The sequence below is a fragment of the Camelus bactrianus genome, chromosome 8 (genome assembly GCF_048773025.1).
Source record: "Camelus bactrianus isolate YW-2024 breed Bactrian camel chromosome 8, ASM4877302v1, whole genome shotgun sequence".
Lineage (NCBI taxonomy): Eukaryota > Metazoa > Chordata > Mammalia > Artiodactyla > Camelidae > Camelus > Camelus bactrianus.
The window spans coordinates 8,703,756-8,717,046 of NC_133546.1; the positions used below are offsets into that span (position 1 = coordinate 8,703,756).

Consider the following 13,291-nt stretch of genomic DNA (forward strand, 5'->3'; position numbering starts at 1 on the left):
ACTGTGACCTCTTTATTGACATAAACTCATTTTTATTCTTAAGTTTCCAATCACAGTGAATACAGGAAAACAGACCAAAGGGTCTCCTGACTCTAGATTCCGTGCCATTGCTGGACACTGCAGAACTTCCACCACAGCAAAGAGAACTCCTAACTAAGAGATTAAAGTACCTGTTTCCCCCATTGGACTGTACATTCTTTGGGAGTAGGGAAATGTGCACGCATTGTTCACTTACAAGTTCTGGAGAGAGGCTGTTGAATGAAAAAAACATGTTTTTGATTTGGGGAAGCATACTTCACATTTCCTGTAAATATCCCTTGATATTCAGACTGTGAAAATTAAATGTATTCCTTCCATAACTAACAGTGTATACTGCTTGTGGACCAGCAAAAAGACTCTGAATGGTGTAAATGCCAACAAGGATTTCACAATATTTTTCTGCACTATTCTTAAATAGACACAAGTTAATTCTTTTTAAAAATTTTTTATTAATATTTTTACCTCTTTTTGTGATTTTTAAAAATTGAATTATAGTCAGTTTACAATGTTGTGTCAATTTCTGGTGTACAGCACAATTTTTCAGTCGTACATGAATATACATATATTCATTTTCATATTCTTTTTCAACATGAGCTACTACAAGATCTTGAATTTATTTCCCTAAGCTACACAGTATAAACTTGTTTATCCACTATATATACCTGTCGGTGTCTACCACACGTCTATTCTTACTGACAGCACCTAGGCAGGTTACATGAACACGGACAGCCTCTCAATCACAGGCCATTTTCTAAAGCACAGCCTTGCCTGCATACATATGAGTCCTAGATCAACTCAGTCATTCAAAGGTAGGTTTTTCTTGTTAACGGACTATACTCATTCTTTTCTCAGGCTTTAAAAAAATTTGTCATTTTATTTCTTTGAGGCGTCTAAGTAGGCAAACAGGATGGTTGAATCTGGTGAAATTTAAATTCATCAAAATTAAGTATAGGTGCGTACCACACAGGTAAGATAAAAAACTGGATTTATACAAATATCACAGATGACCAAAATAATTAAAAGACAGGATTCTTTTACATGGTAATCCCTCCTAGTGAATTAAAAATTGTTCTCATTATACAATCACTTTAGGAATATGTAATACAAAGCAAATAAAACGACTGAGTGCTGTGAAACATAGTGATATTCAAAAGTGTACGGCATGTTTTCTGGCTAACCAAAAAGCAACAGGAAAAGTAACAACCAGCCACGGTCACCTCACTACTATAAAAATCAGAGACCCTAACAGACTGAGTCATTTTGCATATAATACAATCAAATAACCAATCAATAAAATACTGAAAAGTTATTGAAAACCACAATTTGATGAGAAACTAAACAGTTTTTGAGAATACCAAACTTTTAGTTTTTAGCATCACTTGAACTCAGAAGAATACTTCAAGCAAGAAACAAGTATTCACTGCACAGTCTGCTAGAGCCCACACATTTTACAGTCCACAGATTCTAGAGATGAATCAAGGACAGAACCCAGGTCCTTTCTTCCTTTCTCCATCTTCTACAACATTGGTTCTCAAACTGCGGTCCCCAGACCAGCAGCATCAGCATCACCTTGGAATGGGTAGAAATGCATGTTCTGGCCCCACCTCCTGAATTAGACGCTCAGAAATCACACAGCAGCTTGTGATTTAACAAGCTCTCCAGGTGGGGGACTGTGATGCAGCCAGGGAGGGTACCACAGCTCGATCTTTAGTGCCCCAAACTCGGGAAACATGATCACCACTATAAAATATTTCTGCACTTCACTAAGAGTTCGATTTCTCTCTTAGATGGAAGCTTATTACCACTGCCATAATCTTCTTTATAGCAGGCATTCCTAACGGGTCAGAGAAGAGGGGAGTTTTGGGGAAAATATTTAATACTTGCATTTTAGAAAACCACCACATTTCACTTTTGTAATACAAAGCACAGGAAGAGCACGGGATATTTTTACTTACCAAAAAGGAGAGTGGGTTTTTAACTACCATAGATATAATAGTAAAGGCTAGAGCCAGAAGTAGCTTTAAATATTACAATTTAAAAAAACAATCCCCAGATTTTTTGGTATCATTTTGACTTTAAATGATTAGACAGATCAATCTGATGTAACTACAGATCTCAGGAGTCTAGAGTCTACTGATTTTTTAGGTTTTTTGGTTACAAGAAATAGAATATACTTTACTTTTCGGTAGAGGCAATCACGAGACAAAGTCTGACACATCAACAAAGAGGCTGTGAAATCTGAAAATTCAGTTCTTGACTCTGAAATCTGATGAAGGTGGGGAGAGTAGAGGTGATGGTCTGCTGCTGACTCTCACAGGAGTCCTCAAGCTCCCGAGGGAAGAGCACAGTCAGGTCAAATACACAGAGCAACTTGTACGTCAGGTTCAGTGCTAGTTGTTCAGAAAGTTTTCAGTTATTTTTAAAAGTAAAAAAAATTAAAAAAAAAACCCATACTTTTTCTTCTTTGGAAGAAGTAAATACGGTGCTTAAGGAAGTAAAATAAATTTTAAGTTTCTGTTTGTAGTACTGAATGCATTAGCATTTTTCTATTGAAGTGCCATTTACTATGTATAAGCATTAATTTAAACCTTTTTTTTATCTTAGCATAATTCAAAACAAATTAACAGAAGGTGATAAATCTGGGAATCTGCTTTAGAGGCCTGGTTAATGACAATAAGCTTTCAAGTTTTAAAAAAATTAACTTGTTTTCTTCCTTATTACAAAAGCAATATTCATTACTCAAAAGCTTGAGAATACAAAACAGGCTGGAAGATGAAAACAAAGTTCCTATGTGTGGGATAAATAACTACTATTAGCACACATATCTGTATTTTTTGCCCTCTTCTGTGAATTTGCATTAGAAATACATTGAAACTGGCATTTTAACTGGTACATTTTAAATAGTTCATCAATTTTTGAATGTCTACTCTCCTAGGCAAGGATCCAAAGCTTATCCTTGCTTCCAGTGTAAGAGGGCACATAGTAGACACTGAAATGTCTGTTGAACTGATTATCGGGGATCCTATGCGACGAAGTCTGGACTTGCAGACTGTCAAGACGTACTATGTAAGTACTTGTTAAATGACTGATGTGACAGAATAAGAGTTAAAGTTCACTCAATAAATTAAAGAAAAAAATAGACATTTCAGGACTCAGCTCCTTGGAAAGCCTTGCTGGCTTGCGAAACTGGGGCAGGAGCAACCCTGTGCCCTGCAGGAAGCCCGCCCTCCTCTAGGACAGTTCAGCTTTGGGCCAAGGACAAGGCCTTTCAGACTGACACCGCAACAGGAGCAGAGGATCCGGCACTGAGCTCAACTGAAGTTCAAATGAAGGAGTCAGTGAATCATGATGGAGGACAGTTCCCAGAACAAAGTGCATTTTTCACCTCTTTAACTTATATCTAAAGTTATCTGTCTCTTTGACTTAATGAGCAAACACAAACAGGTGACTTCTGAATCCTGCCTCTGCAGGTAATATTACTTACTATATGACTCCGTTTGCAGAGACTAAAAATAGCTTAGAAGAACTGAGTCATACTGAATAACATCCGCAAGCACTGTACTTACGACACCTAAAAATGAATAAGATGGGCTAAATCTATCATGTGTCTTTGATAATAGAGGGGAGGAAAGAGAAAAGAACTGGAAAGTGAACTGCCCACAGTCTGTTGTTTTGATGGCTTAGGGTTTAGTTTCAACAAAAATGCTTAACAACTGTGCTTTTTCACCTTTTTCCCTCCAAAGAACAGATCACACTTTGTGTAGATAGCCCATCCCTTCACTTTACTATTATAAAGATGCTCTAGGGAGGGGTAGGGTATAGCTCAGTGGTAGAGCGCATGCTTAGCACGCATGAAGTCCTAGGTTCAATTCTCAGTACCTCCCTTAAAAAAAAAAAGAAACTTAAATAAATAAACTTAATTACCTCCCCCTAAAAAAAGGAAAGAAGAAAAAAACATGCTCTGAGTTGGATCTTGTTTTGGCACGCGTGACTGGCTGGTATCATGAGTTACCAGCAGACTGAAACTCTAGTGCTGAATAAAACACTAAATGCAAAAGACATGTGTGCACACACAAACACCTTTTAAAACACACTGCTGAGTCAGCACAAAAGGAAAGGACCTAGAGAAACTAAGAAACCCTGGGAGAAAAATGTTCTGAGATAGGATTCCACCCTAGGAGTCTCCTCCAAGCCTGGAGAGCTTGAGTTTGGGTCTGTACTCTGCAGCCTATGCTGGGGAGGCAGGAGGTGAGAGATGAAGACTTCAGTACTAAGCTCAAAGCTGGGATCCCCAAAAGGAGCTCAACAAAGGAAAAAGAACCTGCTGTGCAAAAGGGAATAGCAAAGAAACTTGTCCTATTATTGACCCAGAATAGAGGAACAAGGGAGATTTCACCTGAGATCTGAGGTCCTACTAATGCCAGAGATTGGCTGGAAAAACGTTAAGCCAGGAATTAAAGTGACCCCAAGAGTACACTGTACCCAAGAGACTGGCATAAGCAAACACAAATTCTCTCTGGAAGAATATAACTTTGATTTAGGTATCAAAACCCTCAGTTGAAGTTCCCAGGAAAATGAGCAACTCAGAGAAGGAAAGAAAATAAAATCACAAAACACACAAGAAAACAAGGGACCACGAGTGAGAATGAGCAAAAACAGAGAGCTGAATTGAACTGCAGATACTAGAATTAACAGACACAAACAATAAATGTTTAATATACTTAAGAAAAGCTTAAAAATATGAGCAATGAGAGACTATAAACAATGATCAAGCAGATTTGAAACAGAACCAAATAATATAATTTCTAAAAATAGAATATAATGGAAAATTAAATTGGTAAGAGAGCAGATTACGTCCAACTAAAGAGTAGTAAACTGCAGGTAAGAGACGAAGAAATTATCTAGAATGCAGCACAAAGAAAACATGATAGATTGAGAGTTAGGAAATTAGATGTGTGTTGGATCTTTTCATGCTAATTAGGGTTCCAGAAAGAGAGAATGGGGAAAAAGCAATATTTATGAAATACAAACACTGGGAATTTTCTACAACTGCACTTCCTACTATGACAGCCATTAGCAACATGTGACTATTTAAAACTTAAAACAGAGTTCCTCAGTCACATTACCCACACTTCAAGTTCTCGTTAGCCACGTGTGGCAGCTGGCTACCACATGGGACTGCACAAATGTAGAACATTTCTATCATCACAGAAAGTTGTAATGAACTGCACGGTTCTAGCACTACTGAAACACCCATTCTCAGATCCAAGCTTCCCAATAAATCCCAGACTATATAAATAAAATCCACACATGAACTTAACTAAGGTGAAACTGCAAAATACTAAAGACACAGAGAAGGTCTTAAAAACAGGCACAGGGAAGAGTCAGATCATTATCAGATAGCTGACTACTTAGCAATAACTTTGAAAGCTGGTAGGAAACAGAACAAATAACAGAACTCTGTACCTAGAAAACCATCTTTCAAGCATAGGGCAAAATACATTTTCACATATAAAAGATTTACCAACAACAAACCCTCCCTAATGGAAATTCCAAAGGATTCATTACAGGCAAAAGGAAAATTATTTCAGAAAGAACTGAAAAGTAAAGAAGAGCAGTAACAAAGAAATGGTAAAAGTTAATTAAATCTAAATACCATACGATCCTTCAATCTCACTCTGCATGTATCTGAAGAAAACTCTAATTCAAAAAGATACATGCACCCCAATACGCACAGCAGCACTATTTACAATAGCCAAGACATGGAAGCAACCTAAATGTCCACCAACAGATGAATAAAGATGTGGTATATTTATACAATGGAGTATTACTCAGCCATTAAAAAGTGAAACAATGCCATTTGCAGCAACATAGATGGACCTAGAGATTATCATAGCTAAGTCAGACAGAGAAAGACAAATATATGGTATCACTTATATGTGGAATCTAAAAAAAATGGTACAAATTAATTTATTTACAAAACAGAAATAGATTCACCTCACAGACATAAAAAACAAACTTATGGTTACCAAAGTGGGAAATGGGGGGGAATACATTAGGAGTTTGGGATTAATATATATATATATATACTACTATACAAAATAGATAAACAACAGGGGCCTATTGTATGACACTGAGAATTATATTTAATCTTGTAATAACCTATAATGGAAAAGAATCTGAAAAAGAATAGATATATAGATGTATAACTGAATGACTTTGTTGTGATTGTACGCCTGAAACTAACATATTATTGTAAATTAACTATACTTCAATTTAAAAAGTGGTTAAAAAATCTAAATAAATATTAACTGTATAAAAAACCAAAAATAATGTTAAATTTGTGGTAGAAAAGACAATTATAATACTGGTCAGTAACTGACTATGTTGGCAGAAATGACTGCAGTTAAGTATCTTAAGGTCTCAGGAGGAGGGTAGTGATATTGAGTAATTTTAGAAACAGTAACATTTATGCTTCTGATGACCACTGAAAAAAGTGACAAACAGGCATACCTCCTTTTATTTGCTTTGCATTATTGTACTTCACAGACACTGCTTTTTACAAATTGAAGGTGTATGCAACCTTGAGTGGAGCGAGTCAACCACAGACACCATTTTTCCAACAGCATTTGCTCACTTCATGTCTCTGTTACATTTTGGTAATTCTACCAAGATTTCAAACTGTTTCATTATATGTATTACGGTGATTTGTGATCAGCGATCTTTGATGTTACTACAACACTTTCAGCAATAAAGTATTTTTTAATTAAGGTATATACCTTTTTTTTTAGACATGCTATTATTGCACATTTATAGACCACAGTATAGTATAAACATAACCTTCAAATGCACTGGGAAACCAAGAAATTCATGCAACTTGCTTTATTGCAATATTCACTTTATTTACAGTGGTCTGAAATCAAACCCACAACATCTCTGAAGTCTGCCCGAAAAAGAACTAACCTTCTGAAAAGTTGAGGGGGAAAAAGTGAAATAAGAGGAAGGGGTAAAAATCCTTAGTCAGACTATAAGATGGTGGCCAGAAATCCAAACACATCAATAAACACAAATAAAAGCAGACAAAACCCTCTAGCCACAAAGATTACCAGATGAGATGAAAAGGTAATATACAGCCACAGACTTTTACAGACCAGGCAAATATTTACCAAAAGAAAGCTAATGAAACCACATTAACGTTTACACAAAATCATCTTTAAGAAAAAATGCACTATAAAAAGGGTCACTTCATTATGATAAAATGTTCATTTCACCTAGAAGATAATACTAATCCTATACTTTGAGAAATTTTTTAAATCCACCATTTTAACATCTCTGTCAAGTAGACAAAAGATGTTAGATACAACAGATCAAGTAGAATTACTAAGGATACAGATGGGAACAGCATAGTTAATAGGTTTGTATGGACCTATACAAAATACACATACATACTCTGATTAGGGACTACACACATTCTGTTTATGCACAGGTGGAACATTTATAAAAACTGACTATATGCTATGTATAAAGTTAGCCTCAACAAATTTTCAGGTATGGTATTAGTATCAATCAGATTCCCTGACCATGATGAAATTAAGTCTGGAATCACTAACAAAAAGATACAAAGAAAAACCGTACACTTTTGGAAATTAAACACATCTCTAACAACTCATGGGTTAGAGAGAACTCTTTTAAAGTTTCAGAAGTATGAGGTTTCTTCCAATTACCTTAAAACATAAGAACAAATTTCTCATGTAATCATTAGTTCAATCAAATTTTTTTTAAAAAAACATTGCTAATACCTAAGCTGTAGATATGTATTTTCCATTTTACATGTGTACTTAAAAATAAATGTTTACTAAAATGCACACTTGAAAGAAAACTTACAGTTGGAGATAAATAGTTTTAGCAGTCACTATCTCACTAGAACATCTTTTTGCTCTTTCAAACTGGAGAGGGAGGAACCAAGGCAAGAAAATTCAACATTCATTCGCAGCATGACAGTTTATCAAGATCCTCATCTGTGCCTGCCACAGAAGATACAAAGATGAGCAAACGCATTCAATTCCAGCCTCTTAGGGCTGACAACATCCTAAAGGAGACCGCACTGGTCCTAGACACCCAGGTAAAACCGCAGTCTGGGGCAGTCTGGACATTTGATGTGACCCTGTAACAGGGGAAGGGAAGAAAGAAGGCTTTCTGTAGGAATTAACGCTCTAGGGGAAGAAGCTAGAGAACAGCTTTCCAAAAAAGAAAGGAACAGCATATGCAAAGTTTAAAGTTTCTGGTGAGCAATCAGAGTAAAACTGTAATTAAATTTTTAGATGGTCAATATAAAAGCAGGGCACAGTAGAAATGTTTGCAAAATTGTTATGCTTTCTCATCTATCCCTTCTTTAATAAGAAATTGGCTGACCTTCCTACTGTCATAGAATTTTTCTGTGACTGTACAAATACTGTCTAGATATTCTATTTATGAAAACACTTTAAAAAATATTACTGTCATACAAAATTGAACAGTTAGCATTTTCCATACTTTGGGGAAAAAACCTATCAAAAACAACTAAACTACTGAATCTTTCTTTTTTTTTTATTTTTTTACTATTTTTTAATTGAAGTATAGTCAGTTTACAATGTTGTGTCAATTTCTGGTGTACAGCACAATACTTCAGTCATAAGTGAACATACATATACTCGTTTTCGTATTCTTTATCACCATAAGCTTCTACAAGATATCAAATATAGTTCTCTGTGCTATACAGTATAAACTTGTTTATCTGTTTTATATATACCAGTCAGTATCTGCAAACCTTGAACTCCCAGTTTATCCCTTCTCACCTCTTTCCCCCCTGGTAACCATAAGTTTGTTTTCTGTGTCTGTAAGTCTAAAAAACAACTTAATCTTTAAAGCCCTCCAGAAAGATATTTCTATTCTTTTCTTCAATAAGCCTTTTCAATAAAGAGGTTTGTGCTCAGGAGAGACTACAAAGTATGCTTCTAAACTCTTCTCACTAATGTATATCATGGAACAGTCCTGAGTAACTCACTCGTTTCCTACCAGTAATTTCATTCCACATTCACTTAATTCAACCAATGACTCTAACACAAGTGTGTAACTTTAGATACTGGGGTTGGAAAGAAAAGTTTAAAAGAAAAAAAAGCATCCTAGAATCCTGTTCTAATGATTACTCCTAAAAGTGACCATGTGAGCACAAAAGGATACACATTAGCTACCAAAGGTTAACAGTGACATGGAAATTACAGGGAAATTACATAGCTATGGATTAACTTCCAGTGACTATTCTCTTCATGTTCCTTTTGATATATCTGGGGGGGAGAATTCCTTTCCCAAGACTTAATAAATAAAACTTGATTTACTCCTAAATTCACCATATGACTGTGTCAAAACATAACTTTATGAGGTTTCTAGTGGAAGTCAGTACTCTACACACTCTAGCCTTTTGTTGTATTTAGTAAGTGAGATAGGATTGGGACTGAGTGATGCATGCACTCACAAGTGAATTCAGCATTCTCCTGAGTAATGACTGGAAGCAAAGAACAGATAATTTCTTTAAATTGTGTAGTTAGATTAATTTTCTTTGACAGTAAAGAACTGCTGAATCCAAGTTTTTCTTCTAGAATTTCCTTCTATTGTGAATATACCAGTGTAGCTTTTTTTTTAAAGACAGTTCAAAGATAACTCCATCTTCAAGAAAATATGTAAGAACAATACATAAGAAAATTATATCTGAAGAGAACTGAAGCCATCCTCTGGTAAATTCAAAGGGAAACCCAACATGACCTAAAACATCCAGATATTGTATTTATTTCTCATTGCTTAATGCTTGTAGCAAGCAGGAGCCTGAGTGTTATATGAATCTTCAATTTTATAAAAAGTTAGATGTTATCACTTACTAAAAGTATATTCCCTCTTGCTAGAAGTACCTACTCAACTAATGAAGGGGAAGAAAAAACCCCAAACTACCCAGACGTTGGTAAGGGCAGGCAGGGTGAGAGGAACAGAGACAAATATACCCTCTGGGAACAATTAAAACAGAAGACCTTGGCTTGATACAAGAATCAACAGGAAGTAGGAAAACCAAAGAACTGAGGAAGGGTCCTTTTTTAATAAGTGCCTCTCTGCTCTTCCTTTTTTAAAAACTGGAAGTGGTCTGTCACAATGTAAACATGGAAAGGAGTACCATGTGGAATAGTGATTAGAGAGGTGAAAGAAACCAAGACTCAGAATTACTGCAATCTGCCTTCAGAGGAATGCAGATGATAAAGCAGGAAGTGCTTACATACGCTTTAAGGGCTTGTGCTTAGTGAGAACATATGCAATTCATGTTTAGTACGAGAACCACATTCTTCTTTTTAATTTTATGGAAAAACTAAGTTCATGTTTAAGTACTAAATAAAATTTTCATTATGTATACTAGCACTACTTGCTAAGTTGGCCCCACTTAAAAGACGGTATATGTAAAATGTGTCAACAGATCAGGGTACAAAACAACACTGATCTCACTGCATAGGTATCTACCACAACAGCTTTTTAAGACTGAAAGGTGAGTGTAAAATAGGACATATAATAGGTAATTTCTGGAACGTTTGGCAACAAACCTCAAAATCAAATTTCCTTAGAAATCCTTTCGCTCAAGTTTTGTTTTCACAAATTTCAATACAAAATGATATATGTTTAAAAAGGTAGCAAAGTTCTAGCCCATCTAATAAAACCAAGGAAGAGTGGAGCCAATAATAGATTAACAAGAAGGTAATTATTTAAGTAACAGCAGACAACAGGTTCCCTGGACAAGAATCTCCATCGGTTTTTTTTTTAAATAAACACTGCACCTAGAACAGATACAGAGCACAAAATTCAACAGACTGAAATGACAGCGACGTGACCTTTCAAAGGTATTTGAAATTTCTTACCAGTTTTAAGTTCTTTCTCTACCCAAAACCCAACAACAGAAACATTTTAAGGTTTTCACCAACCCAAGAGAAGCTTTGAGCTTTCAAATACATATATATATGGAATAATGGCCTGATATGTATAAAAAGGATATTATAAAAACTATCTGCAAAAGTCAATCAAATTAAAAAGTCTACTCAAACCGTATCACTGGCTCCGGGGGGGGTGGGGGCTTGTGGGGGGTGGTGTCCCCTATCTCTAGTCCCCATTCTGCGGGCCTGGCTTTCTCATTACTAGTTTACATCAAGAACTAAAGAAAACGCCCCAGCAAAGGGAGCGGGGGAGGGTGGCTCCCGCAGACTCAGGTAGCAGAAGGTGACCGCTAATTCCACCAGCAATACTGTGAAATAAGCAAGCCACCACTGCTGGCCAATTACCAAGCGCGAGTCAAAGTTCCACCACGTAATTCGGGCCTGGACCTTTTTTCAAGAAAACACGTAACTGAAAGCCTAGTCATTTCCCTCTCTGTATTTTATTTATGCTGGAAATAACATTCAAACTGAAAAGGCAACAAAACAAAAGGAAAAACCCCAGAAAACTGAAAGAAGTGGAAGCGCGGGGCGTCCAAGTGGCGTTTTCCATCCCCGGGAGCCCTCGCTCACCGGCCTGGATTTCAAATTCCCAACCCTCTCCAGCGGGGGTCGGGCCCCCGACAGCGGCCCGCGGCGCTGGGGTCCCACCCTCTGGCGGAGGGAGGGGACGCTGCTCCCCGCGGCGGCCGGACGCGCGGGGCTGCGGGGAGTGGACGCCACTCGGGACAGTCGGGGCTCCCGGCGGTCCGGCGGCTCCTCGGAGCGGGCGCCGGGGCTGCGGGAACTTTCCCTCCCTCCGGCCCGGCCCGGCCGCGGCCCACGCTCAGGCGCAAACTTTGCAGACGGCGCCGCTAGCGGCCGGGGTCCCGCCCCAAGACCCTCCCGCACCTCCAGCCGAGCCCCGAGCGCCCGAGCCCCCGGCCGCCCACCCTCTTCGCGTGACCGAGCCGGGCGGGGGCTGGATGGGCCCCGGCGCGACCCCTCGGCCTCCCCAGCGGCGCAGCCGCCCGCACCCCCGGCCCAGACCCTCCCCGCGCCGCCGCAGGGCCGAGCGGCCGGCCGGGCCTGCGCCGCGCACCCCTCACCTTGGTGGCCATGGCTGCCGGTCCCCCGGCCCGGGACGGCCGGCTCCTCTCCCACGCCGCGGCTGTCGGCCCGAGGCGTCCGGGTGAGGGCGAGGGCGGTGGCGGTGGCGGCTATGGCTGGGCCCCGGCGCGGCGGCGACGGCGGCGGCGACTGCGGCTCCGCCTGGGCCCCGAATCTCGGCTCTGGTCGACTCCAGCCGCCGCCCGCTCCTCCAGTTCCTGAAACTCCCCGGCTGCGCGGCCCCCGCCCCTGCCGGCCGAGCCTCCCATTTACCGCGGCGTGCGCGGCGCGGCCGGCGGAAGCGCGCCCGGTGCCCTCGGCCGGCCCGGCCTCCTCTCCCACTTTCCGCCCCCGCCCGGAGCCTCCGCCCCGGGCCCCGCCGCCGCAGCCGCTGGGCGCCCTTTGTTCCACCGCTCGGGGCCGCGTCCCCGAGTGGCGGCCGGGGCCCGAGTCGCCGCCGGGTCAGGGACCTCGCCCACGGGCGACGGTGAAGGGGAGAGGGGACACTCTTTGGGGGGCGCGCCTGCCCGCAGAGCCGAGTCCTGTCCGCCCCCCGGCCGTCTACCGCGGCTAAAGTTTCGGTTCGAGATGCCCCAGGGTGCGACCAGAAGTCTGCGTCTCCCGGCGGGGCACGGGGCACGGGGCACCGACGGGATCTGTGTCCCGCCTCGGGACTGCTGTGGGGGCGGCGGTGCTCGGGGCTGAGTGGAATGAGTGTTCAGTAAACAGCCAGCACGGCGCGGAGCAATGGCTTCCAGGTCCGACTGGCCCTTCAAGGAAGTTGTGCTTCCAGCCTGGAGTGTCACCACAGGCTGTGATCCTGGCTGGAGCTTCTGGGCCCAGACGCTTGGGGATTTCGTTCTGAGGCGTCCCATTAACCTCCTTCTGGACTCTTGATCAATTTAAAAACGTCTCAAGACCCCAGGGGTTTGAGGGAGACACAATAGGTTTCCTGAAGTGGATATGTGAAGTCTAAAATTTTACATTTTCTTGTCAAAAGGTGTTTCTTCAGAGTTGGATGTATGGGCTTTATTGATAAATAAATGACTTAAACTGAGCAGCAAGATTTTCACTCAAGTACAAAAGACATGACTGGTAGACATATATTGATGGATATATTTAATATAATACATTTTGTTTTTATCATCAGGTATATATATGTATGT

General features: G+C 40.3%; 1 protein-coding gene across 2 annotated transcripts in view; it reads right to left on the reverse strand.

Annotated features, from left to right (window-relative positions):
- The window catches only part of SNX9 (sorting nexin 9), a 95,642-nt gene extending 82,793 nt beyond the window's left edge, over nucleotides 1–12,849 (reverse strand). Inside the window, exon 1 of one of the 2 annotated variants that reach the window (XM_074368083.1) lies at nucleotides 12,125–12,849. In XM_074368083.1, coding sequence (XP_074224184.1) covers nucleotides 12,125–12,136 — 12 coding nt within the window. In that variant the 5' untranslated portion in view covers nucleotides 12,137–12,849. The remainder of the gene's footprint in view (nucleotides 1–12,124) is intronic. The other variant, XM_074368085.1, reaches the window with a different exon arrangement.
- Between the last annotated feature and the right edge of the window lie 442 nt (nucleotides 12,850–13,291).